Source organism: Lactuca sativa, chromosome 9 (assembly GCF_002870075.4).
Source record: "Lactuca sativa cultivar Salinas chromosome 9, Lsat_Salinas_v11, whole genome shotgun sequence".
NCBI classification, from domain to species: Eukaryota; Viridiplantae; Streptophyta; class Magnoliopsida; order Asterales; family Asteraceae; genus Lactuca; species Lactuca sativa.
Genome location: NC_056631.2, coordinates 116,479,106 through 116,497,975, shown reverse-complemented (window position 1 = coordinate 116,497,975; position 18,870 = coordinate 116,479,106). Strand labels below are relative to the sequence as shown.

The 18,870-nt window shown below is 36.8% G+C and overlaps 1 protein-coding gene across 1 annotated transcript; it reads right to left on the bottom strand.

The window, feature by feature from the left end:
* Positions 1–14,801: 14,801 nt before the first annotated feature.
* Positions 14,802–16,148, bottom strand: LOC111913403 (uncharacterized). The gene has a single exon (XM_023909111.2). It carries the CDS (start codon positions 16,146–16,148, stop codon positions 14,802–14,804), a length of 1,347 nt encoding a protein of 448 aa, XP_023764879.2.
* Positions 16,149–18,870: the final 2,722 nt, after the last annotated feature.

The window sequence follows — 18,870 nt, the reverse complement described above, 5'->3', positions numbered from 1 at the left end:
CGACAATTACCTAGATGATGGAAACTGCACTTATTGCATTTTGGTAGGTTTCCGACATACTTTCTGGCTAGGTTAGGGGCAATTGGGATACCAGAAGGAATGGTAGTAGGAGGTACAGATGTCATGGCTATGAAGGTTGTCACCGGTGGTTGTTTCTTGTTTGCCCATCGGGGTGATTTGCCCTTAGATTTAGCCCAGAACTTCTGTTTTTTATTCTTTGTATTGGACTTCGGGGTGTCGTGGTAGCTTGTTGCTCGTGGAGGTACTTGATTTTTACTTAGATTGGAATTATTGTTAACAATCCCGCTAACATTCGCGTTGTTAGCGTTAAGGTGGGTCAGAACAGCTGTCACGACAACTGAGACTGCAGCTTGAAAGGTAGCTGCATCAATCTGAAGACTTGATTTTTGGTTGATGGGTTGATCGTTTTTCTTCGGCGACATGATTCTGTTACACGGAAAGAAAAGGGGTTCGTGAGCTAATACGGTTGAACCTGTATCATTTTGATTCTGGCTAAGGGATGAGTTATTATACATGAAAACTTAGCTTATACACATTATGATATAATCAAGAATAGGTGGATAATAAAATGTGTGATTCTACTCTAGTTTCACATCCCAACGAGGAAAAGAAACTAAATTAGAAACCTCACATTCTATTGTCTACCAGGTCTTCATTATATATAACTCGGGAATGTATAAAAGAGGAAAGTCATAATAATAATCTTCTTACGAATCCTATTTGATGAACAAGAATTTCTAGTAAAGGCTACCATTGACCCTAGATGTACTTCGATCGTTCAATTAAAGAGTAAGAGTATGTTCTCAAAGGTTTGACCTACATCCCTATGATGCAGTCCTAGTACGAAATAGAAGTGTGTTCACGAAGGTTTGACCTACATCCCTATGATGCAGTACTAGTAAAGAGTAGAAGTAAGTACGTAGAGTGGTCTCAAGACGTTTGTCGTTCAAGCCGAGGTATTATAGGTTGGTGGATAATATGATCCAACCACTAAAAGAGACTTGGGAATGATTCTGGAGTTAAATTACTATAGTCCAAAGGCTTGACTAAAGCAAGTTGCAGATAGACTCCAATGAAGGTATGATGAAAGTATTTGAACAAAGAGTGACACAGAAGTTAAGCGACTGTCAATATCATCGATATGTAAGATGTAACAAGTTCGGGAAAAATTGACCTTGTAGTAGGTCTCACATCACATCTGAAGTAGAAAAAGTCCTTGACAGCATAAAGGTCTAACTAAAAGTACTTACAGTATAAGGTAGTCACATAGAAAAGTGGTACATAGAACATAGACAGGAACACGGTTCTTTAAAACAAGGAAGGAAAGTAAAGTATCTCCTACTGGCGACGGTCACCCCTATGGTGAACCCTTAGTTCAACTAGTTGACGTTCCATATCAAGCAGGTATCTTCCATACACCCTCTGGCGTACTCGGAGCTCTATGACTTCAGCTCGGGTTTCAGTTAGTGCTTGCAGCAGGGTCTCATGGTCTCTCTCAGATCTCTCACTTGTGTGTTCAAGGCGATTGGTGCGAATGGTATGCATTCCTGCATTGGCATCAACCTCTGCGATATGATGGAGAGTTTTTGTTCCCTGAATCTCGTCTCGATCAACTCTACGGACTAGGATTGGTAGAACTCTGTCTGTTGAGTTCCCTTCGCTTATGTTGTAGAAGCTTTGGTCTTCATTAAACGGCATAGGTTGATCTTGCTCTTCGCTCAATATCTCCAAACTTTATACCCAAGGGGGCGTCGGGCCATGAAAAGTCGGACAAGGGTTAGGATTTGGAATGGGAGCTACCGGAGGTAGGTTCTCAACTTCGGGTTCGGAGTTATCATCATCCGAAAGGTCTTCAGCATGGTGATCATGCAAAGGGATTGGATAATCATTCTCGGGTTCTTCTCCAAACCATCCAGCATTGCCTTCATTTGGAAGGTATGGGTTTCCGTGGGGATGGAGTCCAGCTATGTTATCTATGCGAGAATTGGGGTCAAGAAGTAGTTATTTAGACGAACTAACTAGATAATTATAAAAAGATCTTTATTAGTTACATCACTATTTGTAAAGTGCATACCGATTATATGTAATCAAACAGGATAGGCCTTCGAATAAGTGACCTTAACTCCAAATTCACGAGGAACAGGGGTAAAGCAAAATTTCATAGAATTTTGGGTCTATATCATCCTAGTTACATATAACCTTAATGTATCCACTTAGCAACTATTGACCTAGTAATGAAGATCCTTTTTAGTTCTCAAGTAAGTAATTATAGTAACACAAAATACTCCTATAGTATTTTAGACTTAGGTTCTGCTCTAATGTTCTCATTGGGGTAGTGTTGGTAAGTTTTTAGTGTGACAACCCGAAATTTATTCAGTCATATTTAACCCCTCCTTCCGTTAATAAGCCTCGCTTTATTAATTGTCCGTTAACCTTTTGGAAGAGGTTAATTAATTTGGTACTTTTATAATTACTTTGTAAGGGTTGAAATAAATTAGAAACACCACAATATTCCCTTGAAAAGTTTTAGTTGCTACCAAGTCAAAATACGACAATTTAATCGGGTGCGACCAAAAGCCCCGTTTGACGTCAGTAGTGGGTAGATTTCCACTGAGCCACAAGCTCAACCCCTATATAAGGGGGAGTGGACTCCATTCACACTCTTTCCACTCTCTCTCTCTACACTCTCTCTCTACAACTTGTTTTCGAGCCAAAAACGCCCATTCCGAGCCCCAAACTAGTAAGTAATCTATCCTAACTTGTTGTATAGATTAGTTAACATGCAAATTCGTGTTTAAGACATCAAATAGGGGCATGATTATGTGTTTATGGCCCAACAACACTCTTGGACCGTGAACACGCTTAAGTGGGGTTTTTAAGCCCCAAAACCCCTCTAAGCTACCCTTAGGGCTTAGATATGACTTATGGACTTACACCTTCAAGCTTAGAACACCAAAACCTTATGATATGGAGAGTAAACATGAGTTTACAGCCCAAGAACACTCTTGGACCGTAAACCCCTCTTCATAGGCCGTGAACACCTTTTAAGGTGTTAGAAATGCCGTCAAACACCTCCTATGGCCTTGGAAAATGTCTAGAAGCAACCCCCATTGTAGTAAAGACATTAAGCATCAATTAAACCAAGGAAATAGGAGTTTACGGCCATAAACCCCCCCTAGAATTGGTCCATGGGCCGTAAACTCCCAAAAGGTGGCCAAATGATGCCCTAACACCGCCATTTGACTTGGATAAATGCATAGAACTTTATTTCCTACCATTTAAGACCTTAAAACACAAAAAGAATATGCATATAGAAGCTTACGGTTGTAAACTCCTTGTTTAGGGCCGTAAAATTCTCAAATGGTCCATTTAGATCTTTAAAACTCTTCATATGCCATATATTTGGACCTAGCCTAATTCTATTAGTGAGATAAGACCATTTAGCATCCTAGAACACCCTCACCATGAGTTTATGGCCGTAAACTCATGGGGAGTTGGTCTTAGGGCCGTGAACTCTATAAAGAGTTTACTCTTGAAGAGTAAACTCCCTATTTAGGCCATACATACCCATAGATGTTACCCGGGACACCCCTAGCAATTAATCAAAGTGTTTTCCGCACTTTAGGATGCGTATATGTGTTTAATGAATATTATATTTACTAATTGTATGTAAACATATGTCATCATATGTTAATAGGTCACTAAGTGTGTTCAAGTCTTTACTTGACACCAAGCACCCAACCGGCACCTTCGTTCGATCCGCTTACAACAGGTGAGTTCATACCCCTGAATTAACCTTTTAAGTGTTTTTACATGCTTTTATGGGGGGGGGGGAATACAATTTAAACATGCCAGTTATCATATCAATCACATGTGATTGATAACCCGCATGCACAAGGATTTATTACACTGTTAACTGTTTTACCAAGTATGATACTGTAAATGGTTTTCTAAAACGTCTTTACTTGTTCAAAGCTTTTATCAAATTGACTCTCGCGTTGTATGCTTTATTTCAGATTTAGTTACAACAGTATTTTAAAAAAAGGTTTTCTTTACTTATATTGTTTTATCAAGTTATAATCAAAACTTGTTTATGAAATATTTTCAAAGGATTTCTAAAGGTTTTCAAACTTATTTTACAAAAGAATACCAAGTCATTATTTTCTTAAGTATAATGGTTTTCCAAAGTTTTCATCAAAGTTTTCTATGTTTTTATACTCCTACTTTGTTAGATACTATTGCTTCGCTATACTTCTACTTAGTTAATGCTCCTACTTAGTTAAATACTACTACTTTGTTAACGCTTTTACTTTGAAATACGCTTTTACTTCGAGACACGCTTCTACTTAGTGACACGCTCCTACTTGTTAACGCTTTTACTTCTTGATACGCTTCTACTTAGTGATACGCTTCTACTTCGAGAAACGCTTCTACTTCGTGAAACACTTCTACTTCGATAAACACTTCAACTTCGTTAAATGCTTCTACGTAGTTAAATGTACGCCTGTGCTTGTATAGTTATATAAATAATGTTTAAAGGACTTAGGAAGGCTAGTTCGCCCTATTTCCTTTTCTTCGTTGATGGTGGGATCGGATATCTGTCCGAAGGTCGTTTGATCATTAATTATATATTAAGTATACAGGCATAGACATATAGGTTTACGTCGGTCGGTTATTTGTGAGTCTCTATCATTAGTCCAATATTTACATCAGAACTCACTACACGAGATGCATCGTCAGGACACGGCCTTCTCCGTTGTCTAGTTGGTAACCAGAGTCTCTTGTAGGGAGAGCGGGCATTGTGTGTATAGATCTATACGACATTGACACCCCCACACCCTGACGGCTAGCTACAGTCCACGGCCTACCAAGCCAAGGGGTGACAGATGTCACATTCTTTCTGACGCTTGCAGGGCGTCAAGTTCTCTAGTGTCTATCAGTATGGTTACGAGTATCTTGGGGTTGCCTTATAATTCATGGCCTTAAGGTAACGGGAATTAACACTGTATTTCTGAAACAACACACTTAAGATCACCCTTTGTTTTAGACCTTGCTAGACGTATCATTCAATTGATATTGTCTGGGGTCTGTGTTCACTGTTTTAGACCTTGCTAGACGTATCATTCAATTGATACTGTCTGGGGTCTGTATTCACTATTTTTAGACCTTGCTAGACGTATCAGTCATTTGATACTATCTGGGATCTGTGTCTCCTTTTGTTAGACTGAGCCAGGCGTGTCATTCACTCGATACTCTCCTAGAGTCTATGATTTCTTTTGCCTTAGTCAGCAGTATTTCCTGCTGAGGCATACGTTATTTTCCCTAATGTTTTTACTTGTGATATCCTTCTACTTCCTTTAAAATCAAATACCGTATTTAGGTAATGATAGTATTTCAGGGAAAATTCTCTTTAAAACATAACACTATCGGGTCTTGGTAGAAGACTGCTTTTAATTAGAAAATATAGGAATTTCTGGAAAGGACTCTAATACACCGTTGATTCTAAACTACTACTTTTATAAAGTTATTTTGAATAAAATGCTTGCTTACACAAATGACACTAAATACTTATGAACTCGCCAACATTTATAAAAATGCTGATACTCGCTTTCAAAATAACTTGTATTCTCAGGTCAGCAATAGACAGGTACATCCCAGGAGCTTTTGGTGAAGACAGTTAGTACCAAACTGCACCTATATTATTACTTGTATTACTTTGATGTATCTATGTAATGTAAACTATGTAAAACTATTACTATTAATGCAATGGTTATTGTACTTTGATTACTATACTGCATATGTTGTGATACTTGACATGACGTCATCCACCCCAGAACGTTTCCGCCGTTCCGGTTTGGAGTGTGACATTTAGACTTGTTGCCATATCACAACCATTCTTGCGCATATGCTAATCACTCCTTGTCACGTCCCGCTAAAGCGGAAACACGAGGCGTGGCAGTATAAAGGGTTTCATAGCAAAAGTTAAAGGACAACACCAACCATAGTATTAAAAACCATTACAAATTTACAATGGGTTTGAACAACTTTTAAAAGAAATTACAATGAAAACAGAAATACAACACATTCGAATGCTCCTAAAATTGAAGTGTCCCTAAGTGCCACTTACTCAATGATTCCTGAAAAAGCATGTAAAATGAGCGTCAACTATAAAAATAGTTGGTGAGTACTCACAAGTTTAACAAAATAATATTGGTTCATGATTTGAAATCAAAGTTTTGATAAAAGTTTCCAATAATAAAAGTATATTGCTAAAAGGAGTAAATAAGTTTGTAAACACAGTTCGTTGTCATCATGAGAAATAAAGTATGTTGCCCGAATAAGATGCAACATACATATTCTCATGAAAGATAAAGTTCGTTACTCAAACGAGTAAACAAGTTTCATTGCTAAAATGAGCAATCAATTTCGTTGCTACAATGAGCAAACAATTTCATTGCTAAAACATGTATATAAGTTTTCAATAATAAAAGTTCGTTGTTGTAATGAGAAACAAAGTTCATTGCTATAATTAATAAACAAGTTTATTGCTATAATGAGTAACGAGTTTCGTTGCTAAAATAAGTATTCAAGTTTCATTGCTAAAATAAGTATACAAGTGTCGTTGCTAACATGGGAATACAAGTTTCGTATGTGCATAAAGAATAGTACGTTCATCAAGTTTCCATTCATGAGTTCACAACCCAAGCCTAATGACCGAATTGTGCCCTATTGACTACTATGTGTATCGCAAACATAGTGTATAAAATGGTAAAATGCACTCAAGCGAATCGTGCAAGCGAGGAGTTGTCTACCTCCTGATAGCGCTATCCATAATAACCATAGGCTCAAAAGAGTTTTTGAGTTGTGTCTAGAGATTCCAGGGACTTAACCGCGATACAGTCCTCATGAATTAAAGTAACATACACATACATACAAAATATAGCAACCAAGTTTCATACAAGTCAAAGTAAATACAACGAACATAAAAATAGTTTAGGACATGCTTTTCCACCCCAAAACATTTAAAAACCGAAAATAGGGGAGTGCGTGAATACTCACAATATGCAAAATATAGTAATCAAGTTTATACGAATCAATTAAATATAACGAACATAAGTAGTTTAGGACATTCTTTTCCACCCCAAAACATAAAAACTGAAAATAGGGGAATGCGTGAATACTCACAATATGCAAAATATAGTAATCAAGTTTATACGAATCAATTAAATATAACGAACATAAGTAGTTTAGGACATGCTTTTCCACCCCAAAACATAAAAACTGAAAATAGGGGAGTGTGTGAATACTCACAATGTGCAAAATATAGCAAACAAGTTTAAACGAGTCAAATGAATACAATGAGCATAAATAGTTTATGACATGCTTTTCCACCCCAAAACATAAAAACCGAAAATAGGGGAGTACATGAATACTCACAATGTTTCGTGTAGGCACAAGTGGTACATCGGAATGCACCAACGTCTTACTGCTGGGATCCTACGACATCAAACACACACTAGTGAGTTTCCATGTCGAAATCTAATGCTAATATACTAAACTCTACATATAGTGAAATGCCAATTTATGTTTTACTATTGGATTTTATATTAATTGGTTACACTTTTTCTGAAATAATGAAATTCTACAAGTCGTGCGATTAATTACAACTTTGGAATATTAATTTTCCAGATTTAGTAATATATAATTAAAGGTATTTCTACACATTTAAAAGTGTTTTATATTCCTAAAAATGTAAAATATTATCAAACAGTTTCCAAAAATTGTCAAACCTTGTATTTTCATTTTAAATATAATATAGGTTTTCCAGAAAATTTTCCTTGAATTTTTAATATGGTTAACTATTTTTCAAATTTTTAAGTCTTCTTAACAACATAAATTCACGAAAAATAACATTCAAAGGATAAAAATTCTCAAACTTTTTATTTTACTGTTATTACACAATAGTAAGCTGAGAAAAATATAAAAATGGATTTCCAAGCTGTTTAATTATATTTTATGATTTTTGAGCACTTATTCCAATAAAAATTGACATAAATAGAAAACAGTTTCCAAAATTACCCAAACTTTTTATTTAACTGTTATTATACATAACAAGTCTGGAAAAAATATAAAAGATATTTTTCAGTGGGTATTTCTATTTTTCCTTGTTTTGTTCCTTTAAATAATCATTAATTGGAGAATAAATATTAAACAGTTCAAATAAATTACCAAAAATTTTTGTAACATCATTTACAGTATAAGTAACCTGTAAAAAAAATACCAAAAGTGGTTTTCATATTGTATAATCCGGTTTTGGGTATTTATGTGTATTTAAGTGTATTTAAGTGTATTTGACTTTAGAAAATAGGCGAAAAAAAGTTTACAGTAGAGAAAAATCATAAAACTTTTTATGTAACCTCCTACTGTACAACATGATGTTCTGGTAAATTTTCATGAATTTTGGATAAATAGAACGATTTTTCCTATTTTTAGGCCATTATAATTACCAAAAATTGGGAAAAATAGTAAGGCATGATGAAAAATTCCTAAATTTTTATTAGTCACCCACCACAGTTAAGGGCTGCTAAAATTGTTAGATACAATTTTAACACTCTCTAAGGTGGTTTTGTGATTTATTATACCCAAACTAAAAGAAAATCGGAAATTATACCAAACAGAAACAAAAATTGATGAAATTTAGTGAGGGGTCATTATTCACAATAGGGGTCATCCATGAATTTATTCCAGATTTATAGACCTCTGGAAGTATTTTATGTGATTTATGCCCTTGGTTTCTAGCAATAATTTTAATAAATCCAAGAAATAATAAAAGCTCTTGGTATTTTACAGATTATCAGATGCATGTGAGGGCGTTCTAAAGGAAAAATGTTCAAAATTTATTCAGAAGGGAAATAGGGGTATTGAACCCAAACAAGTTAAGAAATGTTGCATATATTGGTGCATGAGATGTAAAGGTGGCTGAAGTTCATGAATTTGAGTTTTTAGCCCATTCAGTGAGGTTTTAAGCCATGAAATTTCAGCCATCATTCACTGGATATGTTAAGTTTCTAAATTATTTTTCCCCGGTTTTATGGTTGGGTTTAAGGCCATTGATCACGCAAAGCAAAAATGGTGATCACAGAAAAAGAGCTGTTTGCGCAACCATTTTGTAAAAATTACCAAAAATCCGATATTTAATATTTTACAGTGAGACCAGTTGGGTTTGAAAGTTAACTCGTGGGCCTATCCAATACAAAAATAATATCAGGGTTTGGTTAAGTAATGACCGAGTTATAGCCGTTCAAAGCTGAACAATGTAATCTGGCAGATTGCATGTTTGCTTTGAGTGCATTCTTAGGGCATTTTGACAAGAACAACATGCATGCTTCTGTTAAGGTCCGATTTGTAGCACATGCATGGAGTGAATGAGTATCCAAGATGTACTAGAAATGGTTTAAATGATTTTGGTCATGCAAGAACACAAAAGAAATGGAGAAGAAGATGTAATACTCAGTTTTGAAGTCACATGAACACATGTGCATCTTTTTCACTCCTTGCATGGGTTTGATCCCGGATTTTTACCATCTCAAACACATGCATTGTGTTATGGTGAGAATCTACAAACCACAAGGGAAAAGTAAGGATTTATAGCCATGGAAGGGCATAGAATCCGAAGAGTAGAGAAAACCATGAAGAAGAGGAAGTAAAATCATGAAACCATGAGGGAGGATTGTGTTGTTTACCTTGGTTTTGATCTTGAGAGAAGCAAGAACAATTCAAGGTCTCCTTAATCTCGAAATTATGGCAGAGAATGGAGGATTTTCGTGAGTTAGAGAGAGAGAGAGGAAGAGAGTTTGTGTGTTAGGAGGGTGGAGTGTGAGAGAGAGTGAAGAGAGAAGTGGAAGAGTGAAGGATAAGACTTAATGATTGAGTTTTGGGAAGAGAGAGCATGGGCAGAGGGGAGAGTGGCCGGATTTTTGAGGCATTAAAGCCTCCTCTCTCCTCAATTCAAATTTTATAAAAAAATCTCTCCTTAATTTTTATAAAAATCTAATTTTTATAAAAGTGATTCTTTAAGCAATTTTTGATTTATTTAAAAATCTGGTTTTTAACTAATAAATTATGATTAATGCATGATAATTTAAATTTCTATTTCATTGGTATAATCCATAATTTGATTAATAAAAATTTGATATTAGGAAGTTTATAGCCAAATTTTATAAAGTCTTTAAGCTTTAAGGTTTATAAATTTGTATTTTTGGCTCTTTTGTGTTTTTGGAATATTGTTTAATATTCACCATCATATTGAAGCATAATTAGAATACTTTAATTTATTTTTAGGTTTTTATACCCTTTTTCAATTGTAACAAAGTTTGAAGTTTCATTCTAATTATAGCATTGGCATTTCCTCTTGTAGTTAAGCACCTTACTAGAATCGTAAGTGTCAAGTATATTAGTCCTAGATCTTAGTTGGATCCTAGTTTATGCAAGATTTTGACCTAATTTATACTACTAGGCCATGGCATGTTGTGCATGAATGGTTTTTATAAAGATGCATGAGTCCGAGAATGACCTAAATTGACAATTGTCGCATGTTATAACTTAGCTTCTAGTTACTAAGTCTAATATGTGTAGTGCCTTTATGTGCAACTAAGTCTAGTCAAATCGAGAACTGACTCGAATTTTGACGGTTGTCACACTCCTCGAACCAGAATAGTTGATCAGGCTATGCCACTCCCAAGACTAACCATACATCCCTGAGCTTACCTATGATATTAACGAATCGTAATACTTTTGTTCTTGTCATTGTGACACGGATTTTAGTATGAATGTAGGCACGTATACTTAGTCAAATATTTTATTATTTAAAAGTATATACTCTTGGTCAAAGTATTTTTAATCCCATTGTATTTATAGTTAGTATATCTTTTAGGGGTTGATATATTTAGTTCACTATAAATAATGCTCTGATACCAATCTGTCACACCCCAAAACCGAGAACGGTGGAAACGTTTTGGGGCGGAGGATGTCATGTAATGTATCACAACAATGCAAAGTAGTAAACAAGCAACAACATCATCCATTGTATTAATAGTATAATTTTAATTACAAATGTGCTCTTTCATAGCGTAAACAACATAATGAATGATCAAAATAAAAGACAAGTCTTGACTGCTCCGCCTTCACAAAACCTGGTCGTCGTACCTGTCTATTTGTGACCTGAGAATAGAAGTTATTTTGAAATCGAGTATCAGCAATAAAGCTGGTGAATTCATAAGTATTAGTGTGTCCTTGATTTGTAAAACTGTAAAGTAAAGACTTTGGACATTTGGAGAAAAGTTTGTATAAGTATGAAAATGTTTGTAAGTAATCGTAAAGGTTTGAAAACCCTAGAAAATCCCATAATTCCTATTAGTATACAAGTAGTCTTCTACCAAGACCCGACTATTTTGTAAGTAACTATCATTGTAAATGTGACGGTTTTTCCCTGTTTAAACTATTAGTATAAAACTATAGCCTACCTCGTCGTTTAAGTGTATGAGTCACAATATAACGGTAATAAGGAAAATAGTTTATCTATATCAATTATATCCTATCTCGTCATTCATGTGAATGTGTCACAAAATAAAGGAAGGAAAATAATATAATAACTAAAAGAATGTATCCTTTTGTACTAGGATATTCACGGCGTGGAAACTCACCGAAAAGTACAACCTCGGACACCTGTCGATGCTCCTTTTCCCTACTGTAGCTAACAGTTTTGGGTGTGGAGTGGTAAATCCCGAAACGTCTGTAACAGATTTTATGTAATAGCATCTATTAAACGTATTAATGTAAACGTGTTCATGTAAGCGTATCTATGTCAACGTACTCATGTAAACGTATCCATGTAAGCGTATCTATGTAAACCTACTCATGTAAGCATATCTATGTAAGCGTATCTATGTCAACATATTCATGTAAGCGTATCTATGTAAGCGTATCTATGTAAGCGTATCTATGTCAACGTACGCGTGTAAGCGTATCCATGTAAGCGTATCTATGTAAACGTACACGTGTAAGCGTATCTATGTAAACGTACTCATGTAAGCATATCTATGTAAACGTATTCATGTAACACGTAATGTATTAGTATAGACTCATGAATGAACTGACTCTTGTGTGATTCCTTGTACTTGGAATTATAAGTAGTATCTCCTAACTATACCTATTATAGTTACTAGTAATGTACGAGTATATCCGGAAGTATACCTTCGCTACCGAAAGGTACTGAACTGACTAATGGAACCTTTATACCTATATATGTATACATGATATATATAATTAATATTTAGACGACATTCGGACGAGCAACCGATGCCCTAAGGCCACATCCCAACGAGGAAAAGGAAATAAAACGAGCTGACTGTCCTAAGTCCTTTAAACATTATTTATATAACTATAGACATTAAGGCATGCATTTTACAATATAAAAGCACAAAAGAAGTTTTGTAACACCCTTGAAAGATTTAATACTAAGAAACGATGACTTGATGTCAGTTTATGAAAAGATTTGAAAATATTTTGTTTGATAAAACAGTTTAAGTATAAGGAAAACCTTTGTTTGAAAACACATTTGTAACAGAGTTTGAAAGGAAACTTACAGAATGTAACACAGTTTGATAAAAAGTTTTAAACATATAAAATCGTTTAAGAAAATCATTTGAAAAAATCTGTTTGGTAAAATAGTTAACGTATAGTAAATCCATTTGCATGTTAGTTATTAATCACATGTGATTGATCTAATAACTAGCATGATTCAACTTGTATTCCCCCCCCCCCCCATAAATCATTTAAAAATATTTACAAAACATTTAAAAGGTTAATTAAGGGGTACGAACTCACCTGCAGTGAGCGGATCGGATGGAAGTGTCGGATAGTGCTTGGTGCCAAGTGAAGACTTAGACACACAATGATCCTAATAACATATGAAGACATATGTATATATATATATATATATATATATATATATATATATATATATATAATTAGTGATTATAACACTAATTAAACATGTATAAACATCCTACTGTGAGGAAAACACTTTGGTCAAAGTGTTAGGAGGCTATCGGGTTGCAACAAAGGAGTGCAAGGCCTTATACGGGAGTTTATGGTCCAAAGACCATACTTGTTGGAGTTTACGGCCCAGGGGAGTTTACTCCTGGCCGTAAACTCTCAATTGGGTCTCTAAATGAGGCTCAAAGCTATAATGAATTAAGTGGTTAAGTGTTCCAAGGCTTAAACAAGAGGTTGGGTGGGTTTAAGGTCCAAGAATAGCCTTGTATGGTGTTTGCGGCCCTGGGACCATTTCCCCATGATTTTACGGCCGTAAACTCATGGTATGAAGTACCAAATCGTGTATTGAAGTCCCTAGTTCAATGGTGTAAGGTTTTATGCTAATATCCAAGGCTTACTAAGGTGTTAAGGGCATCAAAACACCCATAAAAGGGGTTTACGGCCCAAGAACATGTCTTGGCCGTAAACTCCCTGAATCCTATGATTCCTTATGTCTTCTAAGCCCTAAACATGTTAAGCCTAGTGTATAATGAGTTAGAACAAGAGTACTTACGATCTAGGAGCTTGAATGGTCGTTTTTGGCCAAGAACACTAGTGTGTGTTCTTGGTGTTTATGGTGGAACTTGAAGATCTACAAAATGGAATGATTTCACGGATGAAATCATGTAAGATTACTAGTTCATGCAAGATATCAACTAGTTAAGACAATAAGCTTACGAGATTTGAAGATCGGGGACGAAGATCAGGATGATACTTGAGAGGATTTCAGCCAAAGGGAAGGAAGGAATGAACAAATGACCAACATATCATCTTATAAGCAAGAGTTTATGGCCCACATGGAGTTTACGGCCGCAAACTCCTATATGTTTGTCGTGATCTCCTTGCAGGGGTGTTTGAGTTCATTTCTTTGAGCTATAACTTCAGCCGATAAACCCCGACACTTATCCCTTAAGTGTACAAGGCTCAGAACACTCAAATAAACTCCTAATTGTGCTCAAAGATAACAGCACTGAGTTTGACTTTTAATGAAGTGTTAGACTGAACTGGATGGAGAATTTTGGGTAGTCACACTATGCATCCTTGGAGTTATCAAGCCCAAATGACATAACAGGCTCAAGCCAATGTGTGCTTGGCTCATTAATGGCACACCTTTGAAGTGAATCTAGAGTCCAGTCAGGAAAAATGGACTTCTTCTTTTCTAGGAGCTCCTTCTCCTTTTGCTTTTGCTCAAGCTCAACCTGTTGTTTCTTGAACTTTTCTGCTAGCTCTTTATCAGAAGATTTTGTCTTCTGAAATGGCTTTTCGGAATTCTCAACATAGACATCATCTTCATTATCAGTGTTATCCTCCCCAATCTTCTTCTTCTTCTTGTCTTTATTATTGACCGAAGCTTCATTACCCTTCGGTTTAGTAGATGGTTTCGGTACAGGAGGAGGTTGAGTTTTTGCCTTCTCTCCCCCTTGTTTCGGTTGGACACCAGTCACTGGAACACCCTCAATACAACTAAGGATGTCCAAGGCTGGCCTGAGTTTGTCATCCAAGTGTCGTCGGATAGTAATGGTGATGATGGGATCATTGGATTCAAGGAGATGAAGTAAAATAGAGTGAACATAGCCTGCAGAACTACGTATAACCTCTCTCTCATATTTGACATCATGGAGCTCAGCAGTGGCAGTACGAAGCTTGAGATTCTGCATCTTCAGCTAAGAGGTTCTTCTGTCATGCTAGTCCATGCTACGATTCTCTACAGCTAACTCTGCCTCCAGTTGCGTCAAGCGCTCATTGATATTAGCATGCATAGTTTCATTGGTAGCTTCGATCGCTTGGCGTGTGGCTTCAAGGTTGGACCGTTCAGTTTGAAGAGAACGTTGAAGATTGTCCACCGAAGCATTAACTGTTTGAGAATTCTTCTGAGCAGCCGCTTGCAAAGAGACTTGAAATAAGTGAGCCTCAGAAATTAGTTTATCGACTTTTGTGGTCACTTCCTTGCACTCCTTGGTGGAAGCCTCAACAGCGAGGGAGGCTTTCTGAAATTGGGAAGTGGAGGCGTCAATAGCCTTAGCTGTAGCAGAAAGTGAGGCGTTGTGTTCTTGAACGACAGATGAGAACAAATCCTTTAAAGCAGCTTTAGAGTAAGCCCCAGAGAAAGAGGAGGAAAGCAGTTGATCGAGTTTGTCGTTTACTGCTTTCAGATGACGCTTGGTAACAGGCTCATCATCATCTTCATCACTTTGTACGCAGTAAGGACTAAAATAAGTGGAATCAAATTCCAAGTCATCACCGCCTAGAACTGGGGTGGTATCAGTAGATGTAGTAGGAGATAAGGGTTTAGTAGTTGTTGGAGGTTCGGTCATTACTGGTGTTTTGGTTGTAACGGGCGGAGTGGCAGCTGTAGAATGAGCCCCTGTGGTAGTGGTAGTGGTGGTAGTGTCTGTTAATATAGGAGTCGGGATGGGAATAGTGATGGATGGTTGAGTGGTGGGGATAGGGAAAATTGGAGGGATAGATACTGGGATGGTAACAGGTGGAGGAGAAGGAGGTTGAGAGCAAACCAGAATTTCTGGGGTAGGTGGTCGAGGCGGGGTATCTCCACGACCCGAAGCCTCAGCTTCAGAGCTTTCGCTTTCAGAGTCTAAAGGAGGAGCAGACTTATGTTTGGGAGGAACATACTCGGAGTCTGAATCACTGGAAGATTGGAGTATAAGCTTCCTAGCGGGCTTCTTCTGCTTCTTTGGTGGAGGTTGTGATGGAGCAGCCTTGTCAGACTTTCGCTTCTTAGGGGTTTGCCCCTTGGTCGGTTTGGAAACATGCGTCTCTTTCTGGGTGTCAGTTTTCTTTTCCCTTTTCGCTGGCTTGTCAGCCTCTTCAATAGAGCGAACCATGGCTGGCGTAAGCTCCCTTGGACCCGAAGACGAAATCTTTCTGTATTGTTGCAGAACATTACTCGCTGCAGAGACACAAGCGAGCATGGTTTCAGGAACGGATCCAATGAAGGAGTACTTGGTGGGATCTGTGACGATGATCTTGGTTGTGTGAAAAGTGGCGATGGAGGAGAGAAGAGAATCCGCCATGATTGGAACGTGAAGACGATCCATTGCCCACTTAGTGATTATAGACCAATATCGCCCATAGGAGATCTCTGAGTGTCTGGACGAAGAGACCAAGCTTTGAACCAGTTGTTGCCAAATAATGGTTCCATAATCCAAATCTATCCCATGGTAAAGACCATAAAGCACAATCATAAAAGACTTGCTTGCCCCATCGGAGCCGGCGCTTCGCTCAGAGAGTCCTTTGAACATCATAGTGAAAAGGCCATTCCATTGAGGAGGAAGGCAGGACTTCTTGAACTTGGTAATGGTGGTGAGGGTTTCAGTATACCCCATTTGATAAAAACATAGAGAATAGTTGACCAGTAGTGATGGATTCAGGGTTTACCAGGGTTTGTTCTTGAGAAAGACCAATTAGGGCGCAGAAGCGGTGCTTGGAGATAGATGTCTTCTCGTTGTGGACTTCAAAGTGAATCCTTTCAGCAGTTTTGTCGTAATAGGCAGTGGAGTAGATGAGTGAAAGGCACGACATGGGAACGACTTCAACTTTGGTTAGAGCTTCGACGAGAGGCGAGTATTTGAGGCACTTGACGACATAGAGCATGTAGGGTTCATAGAGGAAGGGAGTAAGATCGATGATCAGGTTTTGTTGAGGTTTGATGGTGAGAAGGGGTTGGCGAACAGAGGTATCATGAACTGAAGAAGAATCTGCCATCGTAGAATCTTGGTGAAGATGATGAACAGTGAGATAAATCGCCTTTGTTCTTTGAAAGATTGTGGTGAGTGATAAAAGAATAAAGATCAGCATGCCAAAACCTTTTATACGTACAGGAGGAGAGAGAAAAATCATGCTGATATCTTGGAGTATTTCAAAAATAGCGCCTGACTTGACGGATGAGCAGTTGTCATACCCGATGATGACGCATGAAACAGAAAGGACATTTCCTTTTTGCACCCCATCCCATAAAAATCGCCTTTTCAAATCAACAAAATGATTGGATAACCGCTGAGTCAGCGTTCACTTTATTCCATTCGTCACCCCATAATCTATTTGAATCGTCATTGTTTGTTATGCTTTATTGAACAACATTAAAAGAACCAGATTGTGGAAAATTAAAAAATTTCGTGCATAGGGTGTAAAAGATAAAGAAATAAAGCAAACTTTTTGTGATAATTTGTGATGTCTTAAAAAGACATAGAGAGACTAATTTTGGGCACGAATCGCTTCCTTCAAAGTCAAGAGAGACATTAAAGTGCTTGTTTGGTTTCCCATTAAATAACAATCAATAACTTGTTAAGAAGTATTGAAAGGCATCTTTTTTTAAATTAAAGCTTATAATGGGTGGCTTTCGCTTCAATTCATGATTTCGATACTTAACATAAGACCGAAACTGAATGAAGAACTTCTGAGATCAATGTGATCTGTTGAACAAGTTGGTAGAATATATTTTATAGTGACAAAAGAAAATATATAAATCTCAAAAACAAAATTAAAGTGGATCTTTAGGGGAAGAAAAGCCTTGGTTTTAGACAAATTCATAAAAAATCACTAAAAAATAAAAGGAGATTCCAGTAGGTAACAAGTAAGATCTTGAATATGATAATTCACCGTCAATTCATTATTGGTGTTGAATTGTGGGTTTCACTTAGTACATAGTGGCACGAAACTAAGATCATTTACACAGATTTTGTATGACCATAAACCTCAGTGGTAAATGCTGAGAGTCTCAAGGGTTATATTGATGAAACGAAGTATCACGGAGAAAAATGATGGAGGTGGTATAAGAAACAGATGTACCTCTGCTATGAAAGAAGAACTAAGCAGAAAACTCTAAACTCAATGTGAGTAGAGTAAGGTAGCTCATGATTAGAGTGAATATTGCAGCCTGGTTTGGGAAAACATGATTTGTATATATCATGTTATTAAGGCTTCACTAAAAATCTTTTGAGGCTTTAGTCAACATACAAAAGCATGCTTCTAGGGACGTGTAGACAGCGTGTAGAAAAGAAACCATACCTTGTGGATCTTCATCATTGAGAATAACACTTAAAAAAATTTGATTAAAACGAAAAATATTTTTCTGTTTTGTGAAAAATATTTTGTATTTTGTGAAAAATATTTAATTGAACAAAAAGGAAAAATATTTTTGAATTTTATAAATATAAAAAGAAGTATTGAAAAGAATGTACATGGTAATACCATCAAAATTCCTTGAGAAGAAAAAGAAGCGAACGAGTACAGAAGGACTGAACCCGAAATAGACCGAATGTTCGGTTCATTTCGGTTCGCTCTATTTTGCTTGTTACCATTATTGAAGCGAAGACGATTTTGGTACGGATTCTGCTTCCATCATTCCTAGGCCTTGTAGAATCTTGTTGAAGCTCGCTTCTGGTAAAGCCTTAGTGAATATATCTGCCAGTTGATCCGTTGTCCTGAAGAAATAAATTTCCATGTTGCCATCTTCGACGTGATCTTTGATAAAGTGACACCTTAGTGCTATATGTTTAGTCTTTGAGTGTTGCACTGGGTTGTGACAAATCCTAATTGCACTTTTAGAGTCGCAATATAGTGGGATTTTCTTCATGTTTAGCCCGTAATCCCTAAGCTGACTTTGTATCCATACCACTTGAGATGTGCATGATGTTGCAACAATGTATTCAGCTTCTGCAGTGGAGAGAGAGACACAAGTTTGTTTCTTCGATTGCCAGCTAACCAATTTACCATCTAGGAATTGGCATCCTCCAA

What these genes read in the sequence shown, in the direction of transcription:
- LOC111913403 (XM_023909111.2), bottom strand. Translation starts at nt 16,148, where the DNA reads ATGGCGGATTCTCTTCTCTCCTCCATCGCCACTTTTCACACAACCAAG.